This window comes from Protopterus annectens, chromosome 3.part0 (genome assembly GCF_019279795.1).
Source record: "Protopterus annectens isolate FY-2018-M chromosome 3.part0, PAN1.0, whole genome shotgun sequence".
Classification (NCBI taxonomy): Eukaryota; Metazoa; Chordata; order Ceratodontiformes; family Protopteridae; genus Protopterus; species Protopterus annectens.
This window is the reverse complement of record NC_056731.1, coordinates 868,956,176-868,976,697: the sequence shown is the minus strand read 5'-3', so window position 1 is coordinate 868,976,697 and position 20,522 is coordinate 868,956,176. Positions and strand designations below refer to the sequence as shown.

The 20,522-nt window shown below is 45.1% G+C and overlaps 1 protein-coding gene across 1 annotated transcript in view; it reads left to right on the top strand.

The window, feature by feature from the left end:
* Nucleotides 1–20,522, top strand: part of JARID2 (jumonji and AT-rich interaction domain containing 2) — a 1,781,868-nt gene that overhangs the window by 770,537 nt on the left and 990,809 nt on the right. The window contains exon 7 of the mRNA XM_044065716.1: nucleotides 7,683–8,170. Within this exon, the coding sequence (XP_043921651.1) occupies nucleotides 7,683–8,170 (488 nt within the window). The remainder of the gene's footprint in view (nucleotides 1–7,682; nucleotides 8,171–20,522) is intronic.

The following is a 20,522-nucleotide window of genomic DNA, read 5'->3' as shown; positions in this document are numbered from 1 at the left end:
CTCTGAACCTCCTTACTTTATTTTCCTTAAGAGTAGGGTATCATTAAAACCCTTCCTTCCTTCCTTGCTAAGGTGGTGTCAGAATTAAATACCAATTAGTCTATTAACTTGCCCATTTTCTTTCCAAAATTTGAAAACAAAGGTGAATATATTTTATACTTGCTGGATGTTCATAGTCTGTTGCATTTCTACTTAGACATAACAAAAGACAAATGGCAATCTGATCAGTTATTTATATCCTTTGCAGAAAAGTTAGGCAAAGCTGTTATGAAGCTAACATTGGCAAGGTGGATTGCTGGCTGCATTCCTTTGTCTATAATAAATTGAGCAATCTGAAGTAGTTAACTTCATTTGATTAGCAACCTGTGGATATCGGATCCGAGCCGGCAGCTTTCCTAGCCAAAGATCCGAGCTCCAAGCTCCTCCCCCCTATCCATAATACCCTGCTACCTCCCTCTAGTCCACAGATCTCGTTTGCTGCGGCTTCTTTAAGCATCTTAGAACAAACTCCTAAACATGGGTGTTGTGAGTTTAAAGTTTTTTACATTTTTTTCTGTCAAAAAATTTTCTGAACTTTGTGTGTGTGGTTCCCTTCTCTCCCTTATTACTTTTTGGGTAGTTTAAAGTTTCTTAGTCTAGTTAAAATTTAATTTCCCCTCCCCCTCTGTGTGTGAAGGTGTGTGTGTGTGTGGGCCTGTTCTTCTCTTTTCTTTAAAATGTCTGAAGGCCCAAAAGCTATTTTTTCTAAATGCTCTGAGTGTGGCCATAAGCTGTCTCCAGCGGATGGCCACACTCGGTGCGTTATTTGCCTGGGTGTGGACCATCTTTCTTCGGGCTGCACTATTTGTGCAGCCTTCAACCCCAGGGCTTTGAGGGATAGGAAGACGCAACTAATCCTTGCGGGCCTTTTGCCCCCTGATTTGGGTTTGTCCTCCTCCCCCTCTGTGGCGCCAGCCGCAGCTGCTCCACCTTCCACTCCCCTGGCCGGGACTCAAACTCCCTCTTCGGCCCAGGAGGAAAGGTATGGCAGAAAGAAAGATAGGAAGGACAAGGAGCGAGAGAGATAGGCATCATAGCCACAAGAGGTGGGCAAAGTCAGCTCCATCGGCCCCACCGTCTAAGCAGCTTGCCTCTCCTCTTAAGGTCTCCGGGTCTTCCCCCTCCCGGCTTCGTTCTCCACGTTTTTCCCTGGAGCCGGAGGAGGAGACACATTCACCTTCGAGGTCATCTAGGTGACCTTCCCGGCCGGCCTCAGCAGCCTCATCCAGGTCAACTAGGAGTCTATCCGACGCAGACATAGACCGGATGATGCGTCTATTTCTTCAGGCCCAGCTGCAGATGGGAGTGCTCTTGCCTCCCCCCCCCCCCTCCGGGCGGGGGAGCACGACCCCCTTTTTCACCCCCATTGCTCCTTCTCCGACCCGCTATCGGGGTTTGGAGCTGTCGGACCCAACTAGCTTCGGAGCCGGGGTAATGTCGGCGCCGGCAGTGTTTCCTACTTCGGCGCCTACTGCACCCTCGAGTCTGTCTGATCCTTTTTCGGATCCGAGCTCTCGGGGCCGTGAGTTGAGTGTCTGATCTGGAGGGGTCAGTGGGCCTTCAGCTCCGTTGAGGTCGGACCGCACTACTCTTTCGGATCCGATCGGGTCCTCTCCGGCTCCGATCCGCACGCAGGATCCAAGGGCTGCTTTCGGATCCTATGGAGAGCAGTTCACCCTCTGCATTCGACGTCGTGGAGAGGGTCCTTTCGAGGCCCCAGGTTCTTGCTACGGATCCACCCGCCATTCCCTTTCAGATGGGCCTGTCTTCCATCATCTGGCCCCAGGGACAGCCTGCGCCTATGTCCCAGATGGTTCCTGTAGAGGATAGGACATTGTTGGTGAGCCCTCTTCGGACAGCCCCCCCCAAGGAGGTCCCTCACAAACGAAAGTGCAAGAGGAGGCACTTGGACTCACCCGAGTCCCTCACAGAAGACACGGACTTAGAGGAAGGGGAAGGTTTCCCAAGGTCACACCCCCCCCCCCGGACGTCCCATGCGCATTAGAGGGGGGTGGTCAGCCCAAAATCCTTCTTCGGACGAGTCTGTGTTTCTGGAGGCATTTGACGCAGGCCCATCTACCTCTTGGGTGTCCCCTCCCACCGATCCCCTGGTGGACCTCATAACTACCAGGGCATGGAAGGAGCCAGACACTGTGGAGCCAATACCCAAAAGACCAGACAGGATCCTCAGCCCTCCCACTGACAGGACAGTTTGGAGCAAGGGTGCCTCAGTGGATGCCATGGTGGTGGCGGCTGCCACTAAAAAGGAATTAGCACAGGAGAGTTCCTCGGTACATCCTCCAGACAAGGAGTCTCGGATGATGGACCACCTCGGAAAGCGGATGTTCGCTTCAGCGACCTTCTCTGTAAGGTCACTGAACTATATGGCACATGTAATTCAGCACCAGCGGGACCTAATCAAAGGGTACGCTGGATCACCCCCAGAGTCCATGTTGGCCAAGGACAAATGGACCTTCTCGGCTCGAATGGCCACTCTTAAGTCGATTACTAACACATCTGTGTGGCTTCTCTTCCCATGCCACGGAGGGAGCAGCTAGAGCTAGTGGAACAGGCATTGTCTTACGTCAACAGGCCTGGTTCCATCTCTGCGACTTTGCGGAACCCTTCAAGGCGTCCTTCCCGAATGCCCCTTTTGATGGTTCTACGCTTTTCGACAAGACCATCCCGCGATACGCTTCTCCAGAGCGAGAAAGATAGGAAGAAGTCTGCCATCGGGATCTGCTTCTCGTCTCCTCAGAGGTCCTTCTCCATGAACCAAAGAGGACAAAAGACGTGGTTCCGGAAAGCTCAACAATCCCGTTTCGCTCCGGACCCTCATCCTTCAGAGGCAGAGGAGGACAGGGTGGACGCCGGCCCAGAGGCAGAGGGGGCCGAAGAATTTCTGGTTGAGGGAACCCTTTTCCGATTGACCCGTGCAGCAACCCTGAGGGGTTGCCCGACTGCTCCTCTCTGGAGGCAGTCGGGGGGGGGGGCGCTTCTCGGAGCACCTAGCACATTGGGAGTCCATTACGACAGATCGCTGGGTGGTCCAAATCATATCCAGACGCTATTCTATTCCATTCCTAACGTCTCCTCCCCGGTCGGGGTGCCTCTCCAATGTCCCACCTAATCAGAGGGAGGTAGCAGCCTTCAAAATAAGAACTGCTAAGAAAAAGAGCCATCCAGCACGTCCCCCTCGGGCAATCCAGATCAGGCCTTTACTCCAGGTTCTTTTTGGTGCCAAAAAAGATGAGGGACTTACGGCCAATTCTCGACCTATCCACACTGAACCTGTCAGTCGCCAAAGAAAAGTTCCGGATGGTCACTGTTCAATCCATTCTCCCACTTTTACATGAGAATGACTGGATGTGCTCGATAGACCTCAAGGATGCGTACTACCATATTCTAATGGACAGGTGAGTCCAGGCAATCCAGGAGGTTTCTCCGCTTTCGGCTGGGAGCCAGCCATTATCAGTTCAGGGTCCTACCCTTCGGTCTCACCACAGCCCCCAGGGTGTTCACCAAGGTCAATGGCAGTTGTAGGGGCCCACCTGAGGCTTCAGGGAATACAGGTCTTTCCTTACCTGGACGACTGGCTTTTAACCACCCCCACCAGGCATCTACTATGTTCAGCCAGGGACTACTTCTTAAATCTAGCCCACCATCTAGGGATCACGATCAACCACAAGAAATCCTCCCTTCAGCCTACTCGGATCATAGATTTCATAGGGGCCAGGATAGACACAATTCAGTCCAAAGTCTTTCTGACGGCGGACAGACTCCGCAACCTAAACCTTCACGTTTTGGCTCTTCTACAATCTTCAGCCCCTCCAGCGGAATTGGTCCTGAGGGCCCTGGGGTCCATGGCAGCGGCCATCAACCTGTCACCAATCGCACGTCTGAATGAGAATCCTCCAATGGACCTTACAGGTCCAGTGGTCCATCCTACATCATCCCCTGTCTGCACCTATTCCCCTCAGCAGGGTTTGTAGGGAATCTCTGCTTTGGCGGCTCCATTCCAGAGATCTCCGGGAAGGGCGCCCCTTCTCCATGTCCCCACCCCAAGTCACAGTGACCACGGACGCATCTCTTCTCTGGTGGGGGGGCATTGCATGGGCAGATCCGTCCAAGGCATGTGGACTCATAGAGACCTTTTTGCATATCACTGTTCTGGAGATGAGGGCAGGGCTTCTAGCATTGCAGGCTCTCCATTCCCTTCTTCCTCCAGGGACTATTGCAATTCAGACATCATGTCAGTAGTCTGGTACATCAACAAGCAGGGGGGAACCAGATCTTACCCACTTTGCTGAGAGGCCATGAGAGTGTGGGAATGGGCGATACTTACCAACCGCTTTCTCATAGCACCGCACATACCGGGTCGGTCAAACATTCTAGCGGACAGGTTGAGTCGAACTATCCTCTCACCTTACGAGTGGTCTCTGAACCCCTTAGTAGCGGAACAGATCTTCCTCAGATGGAGTCAACCTTGCTGCGATCTGTTCGCGTCGCCTTCGAACACAAAGTGCAGCGGGTTCTTCGCTCCATTTCCCCAACCAGGGGAAGCCCCAAGAGATGCTCTGGTTCATGCTTGGCCATCCGGTCTTCTTTATGCTTATCCTCCTCTTCCGTTGATGACAAAATTCTTGCAGAAAGCTCGTCGCTTGGGGAGCAGAGTTATCCTCCTAGCCCCCTTCTGGCCTCGTCAAACCTGGTTCCCATGCCTATGGTCTCATCTAGTGCATCCTCCCTGGATTTTGGATCCCACTCTGGATCTGATTTCTCATCCCTTGGGATTGAAAACCCCCGACCTGGACAACCTCAAGCTCTCTGCTTGGTTGATCCAGTTCCATTAATGGCTAGGACTCCTGGTATCTCATCCTCAGTTAAGGCCATCCTGGTGGCCACTCATAAGCCTTCTACGAGGAAAATCTACAAGAGTAAATGGAAGCGTTTCTCTATCTGGGCGGAGCATAGGAATTTGGATCCTTTACGGCTCCTATCCCAGCAGTCCTCTACTTTCTAGCCCATATTTTTCATCGAGGGGCTAGTTCAATTGGCAGCTATTTCCCACTTCCATGTTGGAAACAAGTTTGGCTCCCTAGCTTACTCTAAGATTTGCAAGACCTTCCTGAAAGGAACTTTCCTGTTAAGACCACCTTTTAAAGATGCAGTTCCTCCATGGGATTTAACCCTAGTTCTCCAGGCTCTGACTGGCCCCCCCTTTGAGCCTGCAGCTTCGGTCGACTTAAAGTATATATCTTGGAAAACTGCTTTCCTGATTGCTGTTACCTCAGCTAGAAGGATATCGGAGCTTCACGCTCTTTGCAGTAAGCCTCCATACATCATCTTTCATAAAGGCAGGTTTCCCCTCAGGACTAACCCCTCATTTCTGCCTAAAGTGGCTTCCGAAGCCAACATCAACCAATCCATCAATCTACCTGTCTTCTTTCCTAATTACCAGAACAAAGGAGAGTATAGATTTCATTGTCTGGATGTACATAGACAGTTGCGATTTTACTTAAACAGAACAGCTGATTTTCGAAAATCAGATCAACTCTTTGTTTCATTTGCCAAGTCCTGTCTGGGTAAGCCAGTGACTAAAGTAACCTTAGCTAGATGGATTTCCCAATGCATCCTTCTCTCATACAGAAGCTCTGATCGACCTGAACCCCTGATGGTTCGAGCTCACTCTACCCGTTCTGTGGCTACTTCTGTTGCCTTCTGGTCGAGGGTCTCTCTGGATGACATTTGTTCAGCAGCTACTTGGGCTTCCTCTCATACTTTTATTACACATTATAAATTGGATCTAATATCCAGAGGACACGCATCTTTTGGCTCTGCAGTGCTCCGGAATATCCTTCCATGATGACCTCCCAAGTTGTTGGTAGCTGGGGACTCTGTCCCACAGGTTGCTGATCAAATTAAGTTAACTACTTCAGATAAAGAAGTTATGTATTCACCATAACGTTCCATCTGAGTAGGTAACTTCATTTGTCAGCAACCAACCCTCCCTCCATCCCCCTGACCTGTAGTTCATCCTCATAGGATTATTGTGTTCCACTTCCCAGATGACATCAGATTAGGATGTTCAGGTGGTTTGTCCTTTTGTTATTGTAGTATTCTGTGATACTATGGCAAACTCGATCTGAGGACTAGAGGGAGGTAGCAGGGTATTATGGGTAGGGAGGAGGAGCTTGGAGCTCGGATCTTTAGCTAGGAAAGCTGCCGGCTTGGATCCGAATTGGATCCAATGTCCACAGGTTGCTGACAAATGAAGTTACCTACTCAGATGGAACGTTATGGTGAGTACATAACTTCTTTTTTTTGTTACCAAACCCTTTGAGCCCACTCTAGTAGATCCATGGCAACCTTGCAAGTATTCAGTCATTCCATGGATGACGTATGTGCAGCTGCTACTTGGGCTAACCCTCATACTTTTCTTACGCATTACAAATTGAATCTGGTCTCTGGGAAGAGCAGCCTGTGGTTCAGCTGTGCTCATAAACATCCTTATTTAGTCCAACTGGGATATCTGGTAGCTGAGGACTCTGTCCCAATGGTTAAGGAATGAATGAAAATTGACAACATCAAATAAAGAAGGTATGTACTTACCGTAACGTTCCATTTGTGTTCATTTTTTTCTCCAGCTCCCCACCCACCAACCCCCAACCTTTGTCATAACGGACTTCTGGAAGAACGAGATACTTCAGACACACAGTGTCTTGTATGGAGCTCCAGATATTGGTTTCCTTTGTTAGCAGCATTGTTCTCATATTTATTATTTATGTCATCTAACAAACAAGGTATGGGTATGTTAGGGGTTGGTACATTATGGGTTGGGAGGAGCTCGAGAGATTTCAGTTGGCCAGAAGCTGTAGTAACATCAGAGTCTGATCTGAACCCAGTGGTTGAGGAAGAATAAAAATGGACAACACAGATGGAACGCTATGGTAAGTATGTAACCTTTTACCATAAAGGCAGATGATGAGTCACAGCACGTTCCAAAAGGGGTCCGTTTTTTTTATTTGAGTGACACCGTAATATAGAGCTTGCGGCATCAGAGCTGAAAGCCTACTGTTAAAACAGTGATCTTTTTTCCAGAATTCTATAAGGATTCCTATCTGCATAGAATAACCAGACGTTTGAATGAAATCCAAGATTGTTAGGCCTAGATTTTTATTTATCTGGTGCACTTCTAACCCATGCTTCCTTATTTGAAACCAGTAGCTGTCTCACCCTTGAGCTTTAAGTGCTGGGAGTAAACAATGATTTTTAGTGGGGAAAATGACTTCTCCAACTCTAATATATCTCGCCGCAGAAGTGTGTGTGGCCATCAAATTATTGCCAGGAAAGTCCTGGTTGAAAGTCCTGGTTATGAGCACTGTATGTATTACTAAAATATTCTGCTGTTGGGTATTTGCTGTGGGGAAAGGGTTGATTCAGCATGGTTGGAACGTAAGGCCTTGTCCATTGTTGAGCAGAGCTGCTTGTCCACACACAAGCACCAAACTAACAAAGTCTCAGAACAAAATACATCCAGCACTATCTACTGGCAGATAACACAGTTCAGTTTCTCACAAGAATTCTTAGTAAAGTGCTTTGTTTTTTTTTCCACATTTAACTGCTGTTTCTTCTGCTCTCAGGGGGTTGTGAGCTGGATTTGGCCTATTTTTTCCAACTCATCAATGAAATGGGTGGCATGCAGCAGGTGACTGACCTCAAGAAATGGAACAAATTGGCTGACATGCTACGGATTCCCAAGACTGCACAGGACAGGCTGGCCAAGTTACAGGAAGCTTACTGCCAGTATTTGCTCTCTTATGACTCCCTCTCCTCAGAGGAACAACTGAAACTGGAGAAGGAGGTTCTCTTAGAGAAGGATACTTTAGAAAAGAGGAAGGGCCCACTGGAGGGACATTCTGAGAATGCCCATAAATATCAGTGTTTGCCCCGCTATGAACCCAAAAATGGACTTATTAATGGAGTGGTGCACAAGAATGGCTTCCGTAACAAACTTAAAGAAATAGAGACTCAGCTTAAAACAGGAAGGCGGCGGCTGTTTCCTCAGGAAAAAGACGAGCCAGAAGAGGAGAATGGCACACTTTCAGACTTGCACAGATGTGTCCATAAGGTAAGTGGCACGTAGCTCATTTGGCTCAGTCTGTCTGCTGAAGTATTGGTGCAGAAGTAATTCAAATGTATTTGTTTTTCTGTTTGACGTGTTGTGTATGTAAACAAGGGGGTGGTGCTTAGGAGAAAGTTGGGAAAATAAAATGGAGCCTAGTAGTAAGGTACATTAGGTGGGACAATGCTTGTTCTTGCCTCACTTGTTAATGTTTGGAGTCTACACAAAGAATGTTTGCAATCCAGTTCTGAGATTTTTTTGAATTGCTGTTCACTTTTGTAATGGGTATTGCACGAGTCCCAACCCCATATGTTTAAATGCAGTGTTCATTTTAGTGTGCATTTTACATTTTTAGAGTACAACACTGAAGCTGGTAGTCAGGTTCAATGCTTTAGTTGCATCTCCATTTCAAAACTTTTACTGTCAGTTCTACAGTGCAAAGAGATTTTGGCAAGTCAAAAGCCATTTTCACTCTTGAATTTTGCAGTTCTTGTTAATGTTTGACCAGTAAATTACTGCTTAAACAGAGTCCGAGTTTACTTTATTATGGTCTACATTGCCTCTGATTTTTAATTTCTAAATCTTTTTTTTTTTTGGGGGGGGGGGTGTTTGTACTTTACTGTGGTTTGAAAAGTGAAAGAACACAGTAGGTTTGCTGTGTAGTCGCACATCAAAAGTTTGAAGCTGTTTGTTTAAGCCACTATTTGTGTCATAAATTATTGGACACTGTACTGAACCTACTTCCTGTCATATCAGCTGCTAATTTATCTATGGACTGCACTTTTCATGGTGGCAGTAAAGCAGGTGAATTACCCAAGAATGTCTCTGCACCCAGCCTGTTGTCTCCTGTTTAATACATGTCTGTTATTTTTGCTTAGTGGTACAAGTAGCCTTTCCAGGCACCTACCTTTTCCCTTCCAAATAATGCATTCTCTTGATAACCAGGTAGGTGGATTAACTGACCAGAAGTAACTTTTAAAGATAAAATCTGGACTGCACAGTAGGACTCCCAACATGTTATAAACGGAACAGTAAGGCTGTGGTACTGAATCGTTTTTGTTTCTAAAAATGGCCAAAACTTTTTTTTTTTCCCCCAGTATTTTTTTACATTTTGTTTAAATTTTTGGTTAGTTGTCATTGAGTGATGGATCTGTAGTTGTAAATCTCTGTGTTGCATTGTAAAGATGCATACATATGACATGCACAATATAGGTTGCAGATTACAGACTAGTAGTGAAATGAAAAATTATTAATGGACATATTATCCAGCCCTTTCTTTGGATAGTTGTTGCTAAGTGACCAGATGTTAAATAAAATTGTCATACAAGTACACTAAGACATGGGTAGGCATAACTACCCTCTTAGCTTCAACTGATAACAGAGATCCAGCCTTACTTTTTGGTAAGTTAACTTGTCAGGCAGCAAGTGTAATTTTCTCCAGAATAGTTCCCATTTATTGCTGAGAGGAAAGGAATACAGTCACATCAAAGATTTAAGAATGTATCTATTTGAAGCCATTTTTCTAGTATTGGGGACATTGTGGAGAGCCTGTGGGTAAGTAAGTGATTTTATACTTGAATGTACAGTATAGCAATACATGAAGGATTATTCTAAGTGTGCCAAATCTCTGGAAAAGGTTTTAATGTTAAAAAGCTCATACTTGATAATGCACAGCACTTCAGCAGTCATAATTTACACTTTTTCTACAACTGTTTCTGGAAAGTCCTTTAAAAAAAGATTGCTGGTCAGGTTGTTTGTTAAATCAAGGGAAGGACCCCCCCCCCCCCAAATATCTCTTTCGTCAGGAAATGATCATTGAGCCCTTGCAGGAGTGAAAAACAATTGGATTCCAGTCTGTGTTGCCAATGCATAGTTCTGTTAGGCCTGTGAGCAGTGCCTGCTGTACATGCTTCTCTCACAGTGTTAAGATAGGAGGGGTAATGTTGCCTGTTATTGATCAGTAGTCGCACAGCCTAACAGAAGGTACCTCATCTTATCGGATCATTGCAAAGGAATATATCAGTTACTGAGACATGTTCAAGCCACAAAACTTAGTCCATCTGTCCCATACTTTATTGGATGTGTCTGACATAGAAAGGGTCAGAGTTTTGCAATATTTGAGGTACCCTGGCAAGATGTCTTTCATGGTCTACCTTACTGTACAATGATAATTCAGGTCATCCTGTACCAGAGACTATAGCCTGTCTACAGGACTCCAGATTTGCTGTGTTTAAGTAATATAGTCCAACATATTTTGTGGAGGTGTCTGATTGATGCTGCTTTTCTGACCTTGTATGTTGACCTAAAGTGCTGAGAAGGTCTTTGTAGAATTCAATACATCTTCATTCAGTTCCAAGCAGGAAAGAGACTTGTATCACAGCCTGCCAAATTGATAGCTCTGCAAGTTAAAATTTAATGGAACATCTGAATAGAACCATTTCTTACTTGGCTGTTTGATAGTCAGACCCTTTGGGTTAGTGTTAACTCACTAAGCCAACACCTTAGTAGAATCCAGATGTTTGTGGGGCATAGCAATAGGTTTGATTCCTTAAGCAAGTCTTTTATTAAGGCCCATTACCACATTATATATATATTGGATCTTTCAAATGTATGGACACTGGGGAAGAAACCAGGCCCCAGCAATACCACCTTGAAAAAATCCCGTGATTCCTTGTCAGAAGCAAGACCTCTCAGCTGTAGTAGAAAGCCTTCAGCAAGCTTTGTCTGTGGGTGTAATACAACTACTGTATGAATTTCCATTGAAATTAGACTGCTGTTAACAAAGTTAAGGTAATCTGAAGAGATCACTGAGTAGCATTTATTAATCAGTCTGAATTATGGACCATTAATTCACATTGTAGTAAGGATAGGATGGTTAGGTATCTGGGATTATGTGAATCTTGTGTGGTTTGAGTATAGATATGTTCTTCATATTTTAGGGAAGGGGAGGTTCAGTTTAAACATTGCTGTGATAATATTCATTGAGAAGCATGTGAGGACCTGCTAGGAAACTTTAAAGAAATCAGAGGAGTCTAGTCATTCTTGTGGATTCCATGCCCAGTGCAGAAGATATCTGGTACTGCTCTTCTGTACGTAGTAGGCATCATAGAAGACTTTAGCTGGTCTGCTGTCAGTTTTTGTAAATGTCAGAACTACAGATGAATGTTGGAACCTGTGTTGATTGCTGAGCTCAGTAACATTTATGCAGAACTGAGTACGGTTACCTAGGAGTGAATAACAGATATCTTTAATTTATCACATCACCTTGCATATGCCTGATATTCTTAGGACCGATCATCTGGGTTAACATCCTTAACATCAATGACTGTAAAATAGCCCTATCCTGCATCATTTTGGAGGTTCACTTTAATCCTATAGAGGCCTTCTTTTAAATTCCGATCTTGTGTGTAAAAAAAAAAAAAAAAAACTCTGTAAATGATGCAACTCTTAATAGATGTTACTTCATTTGTGTTGCTTTATCCTGAATGACCCATTAAGCACAGCTTTTAGGGTGCCTCAAACAGTAAGTACATTGATGAGAGTGATTATTGGAAAAGTCTAAATGCATTCCTGGCAATCCTTTTAATTTGGGAGTTTGCAAATGGAATGGATTGAGCCTCCACAGGTAGGATTATTTTCATGTTCAACATTAGATAACTGTTTCAGAAGCGCAAACTCATTTGTGTTTTATCCTGTCCAGGATATGATTACTGGCCAGCTTTCAAAGCTTTAGAGTACCTCCATATGCTGTAACTGTAGTGTCTTGAGCAGAGCCACGTAAAAATGAAGTTTGTCTGCCAAAAGTTTGAGCTTTCCCTCGGGGGGGGGGGGGGGGTTGTGGAACTGACTGTTGGCTACCTATCCTTCAGGGATGGGCAATGAGTACCTTTCTGGTGAAAATCTTCCTCTTCGTTTTCTGAGGAAAACTGTGCTTTTCCTAGGAACAATTGGGTATTATGTTGTATGGTAGGAAAAGTGTTTTTTATGGACTGTCCTGAACTGTAGGAGAGTTTTTATCAGTATATGCATACATTTTTTTTCTTAGTTGTTCATTTTTATTTAAAGTTGGACTGTTAGGGCAGGATATTGTGCTTTAGGAGCTGTCATTAAGTTTTTTACCTCAAAATCTTTATTTTTTTTTTCAGTCAGCGGGGTTATCAGCTCTTACAGGCCTTGCTGTCTCTTTCAGGCTTCTTTTTTGGCTGGGCCATAAAGCAGTTACCTGCCTCTGCAGTTCTTCCTTCTCCTGAACCAAAAAAGAAGAAAACTGCTAGGGAGTCTTTGAATGTCAGGTCTGCTTCTTCACTACCCTAGCTACTAATGCATGATTCTGCTGTGGCTAGGCTTTGTTCCCTGTACCTCTTGTAGATATCTCGTCCCCACAGATGTAGCTCCTTGGGAAGCCAGTAAGGACTGGGGGTTAGACACGCCCTCTTCATTTGCAGGGTTGTTTTCATTGGGTAAGGGAGAACCACTGTTTGTCACATTGGAAGAAGCAGGTGAGGATCTACTGCATAGCTGGGTAAGGATACCCGTTTCCTGGGATAGTGCCCTTACCATGAGTTGAGTCTAGTTCCAAAGTCCCACCCAGGGAAATAAAGCAAATTCACATCTCTTGTTTCTGTTACTATAGACAAGGAAGATTCTTGATTTGCTAAGAAATTAATTCTGATTTTAATGTTTCAAATTCAGATCTAATATTGTCCATTTCATTCTTCCTCACTTGACTGGCTTCTGAGAGCTGATAAAAACGGTTTACCTTTAAATGTGCGTATTGCATAAGGGCGAACAGAACATTTCCGAAAGGCAGTCTGCAAACGCCGAATGGAAAAAGGTTTTGAATGTGCAATGAGCGAATGCACAGTGAGATTTTACACTTTTTCCTTCGATATTACTGTTCGAAAAACAGCTAATCTGCTTTTCAATTTGCTGTTTTTTGAACATTAAGGGCTGTTGACATTTTCAGTTTCTTGGTTTCGAGTTGCTCATATGAGCATGCAAGCCACTGTGATTCGCGGTTTTAAAGGTAAACCGATAAAACAGGTGGAACAGCTGATGGCTATGGAATACTTGCTACAAATTACAATACTTTTGCTAAGAAATAGGGAATTTTCATTCTGTTCCTACTGACATACCCCTTTAATTTTAGCCAAGTTTCAGAAAAAGTAACTCCTGAAAGGAAATGTGAATTAAAACTTTCCTCAGAATCAGAAGGTCTTCTGTGATTCCTCCTCAAGGTGACGAAACAGACCCTCTCCATTTCATTCTTCTGATCGAGAGTCAGTGTCAGAATGAGAGGGAATTCTTCTTTTCTATTAGAAGTATGTGAAGAAATTAGAAGTTATGTACTTACCATAACTTGGCATCTGTGGTGTCCAAATTCATTTTTCTTCGCTGATGGGTCCTAGGATCTGATAGTAGATCTGATTCAGCCTCCTCACAAGACTTATGATCTGAGCCTCGAGCTCCTCCCTCTCCCATGATGCCTCACACTTTCTCTAACTAGTCGGATCTCGTTTGCTGCCTTCCAGCACAAACGTGATTCCTTTGCCTCGAGCACAGCTAAGTGTTTCTTGCCTTTTTGTCTATTTCAGTTGAACTTATTGCACTGTACTGAACTTTGTTAAACCTTTTCCACAGCTTTTTGTCCCTATTTTAACTAAACCTCCCCTCTTCTAAGTAGCTAAGGAGGGAAAGACCTTGTCGGCAGTAGGGATCAAATTTTCTTCCCCTCAACAGACCTTTTCAAGGAATAGAGTGGGAAGATGATGTGGTTCAGGAAATCTCAAGGTCCTTTCCCAGATTCCCAAGAAGATTATTCAGAGGAAAAGGATTTAATGTCAGATGCCACCTTAGAGGCAGTGGGGGTCCACAGAATCAGGGCTTCAGAGAACACTTCTCTGACAGGCCCTTCCAGCACTCCTGAAGTGTTGCCTGATTGTCCCACTCTGGAGGCAGTTGGGGCAGATTATCATTGCACCTAGACACCTGGAAAAACTTAAACTGGGTGCTTAAGATAATTACCATATTCCCTTTTCCCTTCTACCTCCAAACCGTAGGAGTCATCTCCCTGTTATGTCTCCCTGTCAGAGGGAGAAAACCATTCAAGAGGTTCCAAAACTCCTAGAGAGTTATCCAAAGGGTTCCTTGCAAACAAGGGTGTGGAACTTATTCATGCTTCTTTCTGGTGCTAAAAAAGACAGGGGACCTGTGACTGATCCTGGATCTGAGCAGTCTGGACCTATTTATCAAGAAGTCGAAGTTCCACATGGTTACGGTTCAGTCCATACTGCCACTGCTATGCAAGGATGATTGCATGTGCTCCATAGATCTCTAGGACACACAATATATCAAAATACACAGGTGCTCCAGGAGACATTTGTTCTTCCAGCTGGGCCCCAATCATTACCAATTCAGAGCACTTCCCTTTGGACCTGCGACCTCCCCACTGGTGTTTACCAAATGCATGTCAGTTGTAGCAGCTCACCTGAGACTGCAAAGATTCCAGGTGTATCCATACTTGGACGATTGGCTGTTAACTGCACCAACAAGGCTTCAGCTTCTTCAAGCCACACAGTACAGCTTTTCTGTCTTCTGGGAATTGCAACAAACTTAGCAAAGTCAACACTGCTGCCTGTGCAGAACATAGAGTTCATAGGAATGCACCTGAACACAGTCACGCAAATAGTGTCATTGCACCCAGAAATTGTAGTATTTGAGATGACAAGTTCAAGTATTACTGAATAAGCTCACTCCACCTGCAAAGCTAATTTTGAGAGCTCTAGGATCTATGTCAGCTGCCATAGTCCTAGTACCACTAGCAAGGTTCTTCATCCGAGTGCTACAATGGACTCCAGCCATTCAATGGTCCATTCTGTACCAAACACTATCTATTCCTGTCAGAATAACCTGAATTTGCAAGCGTTACCTCCAATGGTGGAGTCTCTCAAATGCCCTACACCTGGACAAGGCGCCCCCCCCCCCCTCCACTGGTCACAGTGACCATGGACATTTCCCTGTTGGGGTGGTGGGTCATTATCAAGGAAGGTTGATCCAAGGCATGTGGCAGATCAAGTTGCATATCAACATCCTAGAACTGAGAGCAGTCCTCCTGACGTTCCAAGCCTTTCACAACCGTCTCCCTCTGGGAACGATAGCAATTCATACAGACATGTCAGTAGTCTGGTACATCAACAAGCAGAGGGGAACTTGTTCGTACCCTTTGTGCAGAGAGGTCATGAGAGTGTGGGAATGGATGATCTCTCTAGACCGCTTCCTTATTGCAGTGCACATTCCTGGGGAGACCAACATACTGGCAGACAAACTAAGCAAATCTATTTTGAATCCTCACAAGTGGTCCCTGAGCCTTTCAGTAGCAAACTAAATGTTTAGCCAATGGGGCCAACCTTGCTACGATCTTTGCCTCTCCTGTGAACAACAAGTGCAGCAAGTACTTTGTTCTAACCCCCCCCCCCCCGAGGAGTCACCAAGGGATGCTGTAGTCCACTGCTGGCCTCTGAGTCTCCTGTGTGCCTACCCGCCAATATCTCTAATTCTGAAAGTTCTGCAGAAACCCAGCAGGTTGAAGAGCCCACTGATCCTCATTGCCCCCTTCTAGCCTTGTCTGGTATGGTTCCCCTTCTTATGGTTTCAAGGCAGATGTCCCCTGTGGATACTGGATCCCAGTCAGGATCTGATTTCCTATCCATCAGAATATCAACTCCCCAATCTCGGAGCCGTATGATTAACTGCTTAGTTTTTCCACTTCCACTTCTGTTAAATCCCAGGCTAGCTTCCACTGTTAGAGAGATTACTCTGGTTTCCCAGAAGCCGTCTACAAAAAGTTTTATAATGGCAAATGGAAGAGATTTTTAGTCTGGGCATCGAAAGAGAATATTGTGATCTCTCTTTTCAGTTCCCCGTTTTAGCTATACTCCTTTTTCAGAGTTCAGTTTTCAAGATGGTGCCAGTTTCTGTACCATAAAATTAGAACTGGCAGCAATTTCAAATTTTCATGTGGGGGAAGATTCTAATTGTTCGCTCTCACTTTCAGCATCCAAACTATGCAAGGCTTTTATGAAAGGGCTTGTCTTACTTAGGCCTCCAGTAAAAGATCCTTTTCTTCCTTGGGACCTCACCATTGTCCTTCAAGGTCTCAATCAGAAAACCTTTGAACTTGTTGACTTCTGTGATGTGAAGTGTCTGTCTTGGAAAGCCATTTTTCTTGTGGCCATTACTTCAGCCAAAACAGTGTCTGAGCTGCAAGCTCTTTCATCTAAACCGCAGTATATCACCTTCTTCAAAGGTAGGATCTCTCTAAGAATGAATCCTATATTTTACCTAAAGTTGCCATGGAGTCATAGGCAGATGCTTTTCTATCAAGGAGCAAAGGAGTATAGAAAGTCGGAACAACTGCTTATATCTTTTTCACCTTATCTACTAGGCCAGGCAGAGTAAAAAATCATAATATCAAAATGGATTACTTGATCGTATTTCTACTATTTTTTGTTTGAAAGGCATTCAGCTGGCCCATCCTCCAAAAGCTCTTTCTACTAAGTCAGTGTCCACTTTGTCTGCCTTTTCAGCTAGGACCTGTATTGATGAAATCTATGCAGCAGCAACTTGGTCCAAGTCCCATACATATATTTCTCATTATAAATATTGCATCCAGAAACAGAGCATCCTTTGATTCAGTGGTGCTCAGGATATCCTTCCATGAGGGCCACCTGAGATTTACATAGCTGGGGACTCTGACCCATCAGTTAAGAAGAATGAAATAGGCAACATCTGATTTAGAAGTTATGTACTTACCATAACTTGGCGTCTGTGTTGTCCAGTTTCATTCTTCATGTGCCACCCATCCCTCCCCAACCTAAGCTGTTGAGAGCAATCTAGAGGAATTAGGAACCCATAGGTTCCTGGTTTGAGCTGCAGATTATTGTGATGTCCTTCCTTTTACTGTACTTTTGTAGATGACTGTCTATAGAGCAGCAAACTCAATCGGAGGAGTTATTGTAAGTGTGAAGCATCTTGGGAGAGGAAGGAGCTCAAAGCTTGGATCATAAGTGTTGTGAAGTGGCCAAATCTGATCCAATATCTGATCCTAGGATACATGAGTGAGGAAGAATGCAATTGGACAACACATATGCCAAATTATGGTAAGTACATAACTTCTAATTTCTTCACATATATGTAATAGAAAAGAATAATTCTCTCTCATTCTGGCAGTGATTCTCAATCAGAAGAGTGGAATGGAAAGAGTCTGTTTCATCACCTTGAGGAGAAATTACAGAAGACCTTCTGATTCTGAGGAAATTTTACTTCAGATTTCCTTTCAGGAGAGTTACTTTTTTCTGAGACTTAAAATGAAAGGGGTAATCTGATGATGTAAATCTTTTGTTCATACATTACAGATAGGACCTCTGTTCCGTCCTCGGAACCGATACGGCCATTTTCCAGCTTGCGCAAGCCAAAAACTCTCCGTTAAGAACCTACCCACCATGCCCATATCCTAGATACTCCAGATCTCGTTTGCTGTGTTCCTAGTCAGAAGGTACGAGACACACTTGCACGTGGTGAGAAAGATGGAAAGATCTTGTCTGCTGTGGGCATACGTTTTTCCAAACCCCAAAGGTCCTACTCCATGAACCAGAAGGGAGGAAAGATATGGTTCAAGAAATCCCAAGGATCCTTTCATGATACTCGTGGCGAACAATCCCTTTGGGACAGAGGGGGCAACTCGTATGGAAGATGCCCCTTTCGGGGTAGGAGGGGGTCCACGTAATCAGGGAGCCAAGGATTCTTTTTCCGGCAGACCCTACCAACTCTCCTGAGCGGCGGCCCGATTGCTTTCCTCTGGAAGCAGCCGGGTGTTATTTTTCTCTGCATTTACCACCCTGGCATCTTATTACTACCGATGTTTGGGTGCAGAAAATAATGTCCAGAGGCTACCAAATACCATTCGACTTGACTGCCAGACCCGTCAAACGAATCCTCGATGTACCACCCAATCAGAGGGGATTAGCAGCCTTAGAAATAGAAAAACTGCTAAGAAAGTCATCCAACCAGTCCCACTAGAACAGACAGGATCCAGGTTTTACTCAAGGTTCTTTTTAGTGCCAAAAAAGGCAGGGGACTGGAGACCAATCCTGGATCTGAGCCTACTGAACAAATTTATCAAACCTCAAAAATTCCAGATGGTCACAGTACAGTCCATTCTTCCCTTCCTAGGGAGGGAAAATTGGATGTGCTCTATAGACCTTCAAGATGCGTACTACCACATAAAGATGGATCACAGTTCACGGACGTTTCTTCGCTTCCGGCTGGGAGCCAATCACTACCAGGTCAGGGCACTGCCATTCGGTCTCTCGACACCCCCCCCCCCCCCCCGAGTGTTCACCAAATGTATAGCAGTTGTTGGTAGCCCATCTTCGACTACAAGGATTCCAGATGTTTCCATATCTAGACGACTGGCTCCTTACCGCCCCGACCAGGAATCTCCTAGTCTGCAGTTTCTCTTACACTCAAGCTCTCGCTCTCCACTTGGGGATTGCAATCAAAGTCAAATCTCAGATGTCCTCAATGAAGGCATTGAAATTTATTGGAGCGGTCTTCGACACAGGATCCTGTCAAGCTTCTCCCCCCCCCCCACAGGCTTTTGAAAATAAGACACCAAATTCAAGATCTTCCTCACACATTTGTACCAGCACGTCTTGTACTACAACTCTTGGGCTCCATGGCAGCTGCCATTACTTTAGTACTACTGACGAGACTGCACATGAGAATCGTGCAGTGACTCATTTTCGCACAATGGTCATTGTTAACCCACCCACTCAACCACATGATATGCCTTACAAACCGTTGCAAGGAAGAAATGCTATGGTGGATGGAGCCACAAAAGAATGGTGTCGACCGTTCTGTCTTTCCCAACCCACAGCGACCACGGATGCTTTACTGTTAGGGTGGGGGGCATTTTCAGGGAAAGACTGTCCAAGGTACCTGGACCCCCATCGAGGCCAACTTGCATATAAATATCCTGGAACTGAGGGCAGTTCTCTTAGCATTCCATGCATCCTTACCCTCTGGGACCATTGCATTTCAGTCAGACAACATGTCAGTTGTCTGGTATATCAACAAGCAAGGCGGAACCAGATCTTACCCCCTGTGTTGGGAAGCCATGAGGATTTGGCACTGGGCAATAGCTTCCAGTCGCTTTCTTATAGCAACGCACATTCCCGGGAGTTTCAGCCTTATTGCGGACAATCTGAGCAGGAACATTCTGATGCCTCACGAGTGGTCCCTCAACCCTGTAATAGCAGATCGGATCTTCCAACTTTGGGGCAAGCCTTGCTGCGCTCTGTTCGCTTCCCCCCTGAACTGCAAATGCAGGAGCTATTTTGCCTTCATCACCCCTCAGGAGGAACCACTGAGGGATGCCCTAACGCACAATTGGCCCCCGGGTCTTCTGTATGCCTTTCCCTTGTTTCCCCTCATTCCAAAATTTCTCTAGAAAGATCAGAGGTTGAAAAGCAAAGTGATCTTCATTGCTCCCTACTGACCACGTCAAGTCTGGTTCCCATTTCTATGGCCTCATCTGATTCACAGCCCGTGGATCCTGGATCATTCCCAGGATCTATTATTCCACCCTTAGGGATTGATTCATCCGAACCTGCACAGTCTTAAGCTCGCAGCTTGGTTCTTCCACTTCCAGTGATTGCCAGGCTGCCTGACATCCAATCTCCTGTTTGTGAAATTCTTCTGTCTTCACACAAACCTTCCACTAGACAGGTTTATTGTAGTAAATGGACTAGGTTCTCTATTTGGGCCAAAGTCCAGAACCTAGACCCTTTCTCTATGCCTATTCAGAATATTCTACAATACTTGACTACTATTCTACATGCAGGAGCCTCAGCTTCAACGATCACTGTACATTTAGCAGCTATCGACCGTTTTCATAATGGTTTTGATAATTCTTCAGTTATGTCACACTGCTTATGCAAGACCTTTTTGAAGGGAGTATTGCATGTTAAATCTCTGGTCAAGCATCCCTTAGAACACTGGGACTTGACTCTGGTGCTTCAGTCTCTCACAGGCTCTCCCTTCAAGCCCTTTGATTCATGTAATTTAACATTTTTGTCATGGAAAACCATACTTCTAGTAGCACTCACCTCAGCAAGAAGAGTATCTGAGCTGCAGGCCTTGTGTTGAGTCCTTACTTGATCATCCACATGGATAGGGTGTCCCTTCGTACTGACCCTTCTTTCTTGTCCAAGGTCATTTCTGGCTTTTCCATTAAACAATCTGTTGACCTGCCGGTTTTCTTCCCAAGGCATTCTAATAGAGGGGAGTACCTTTTGCA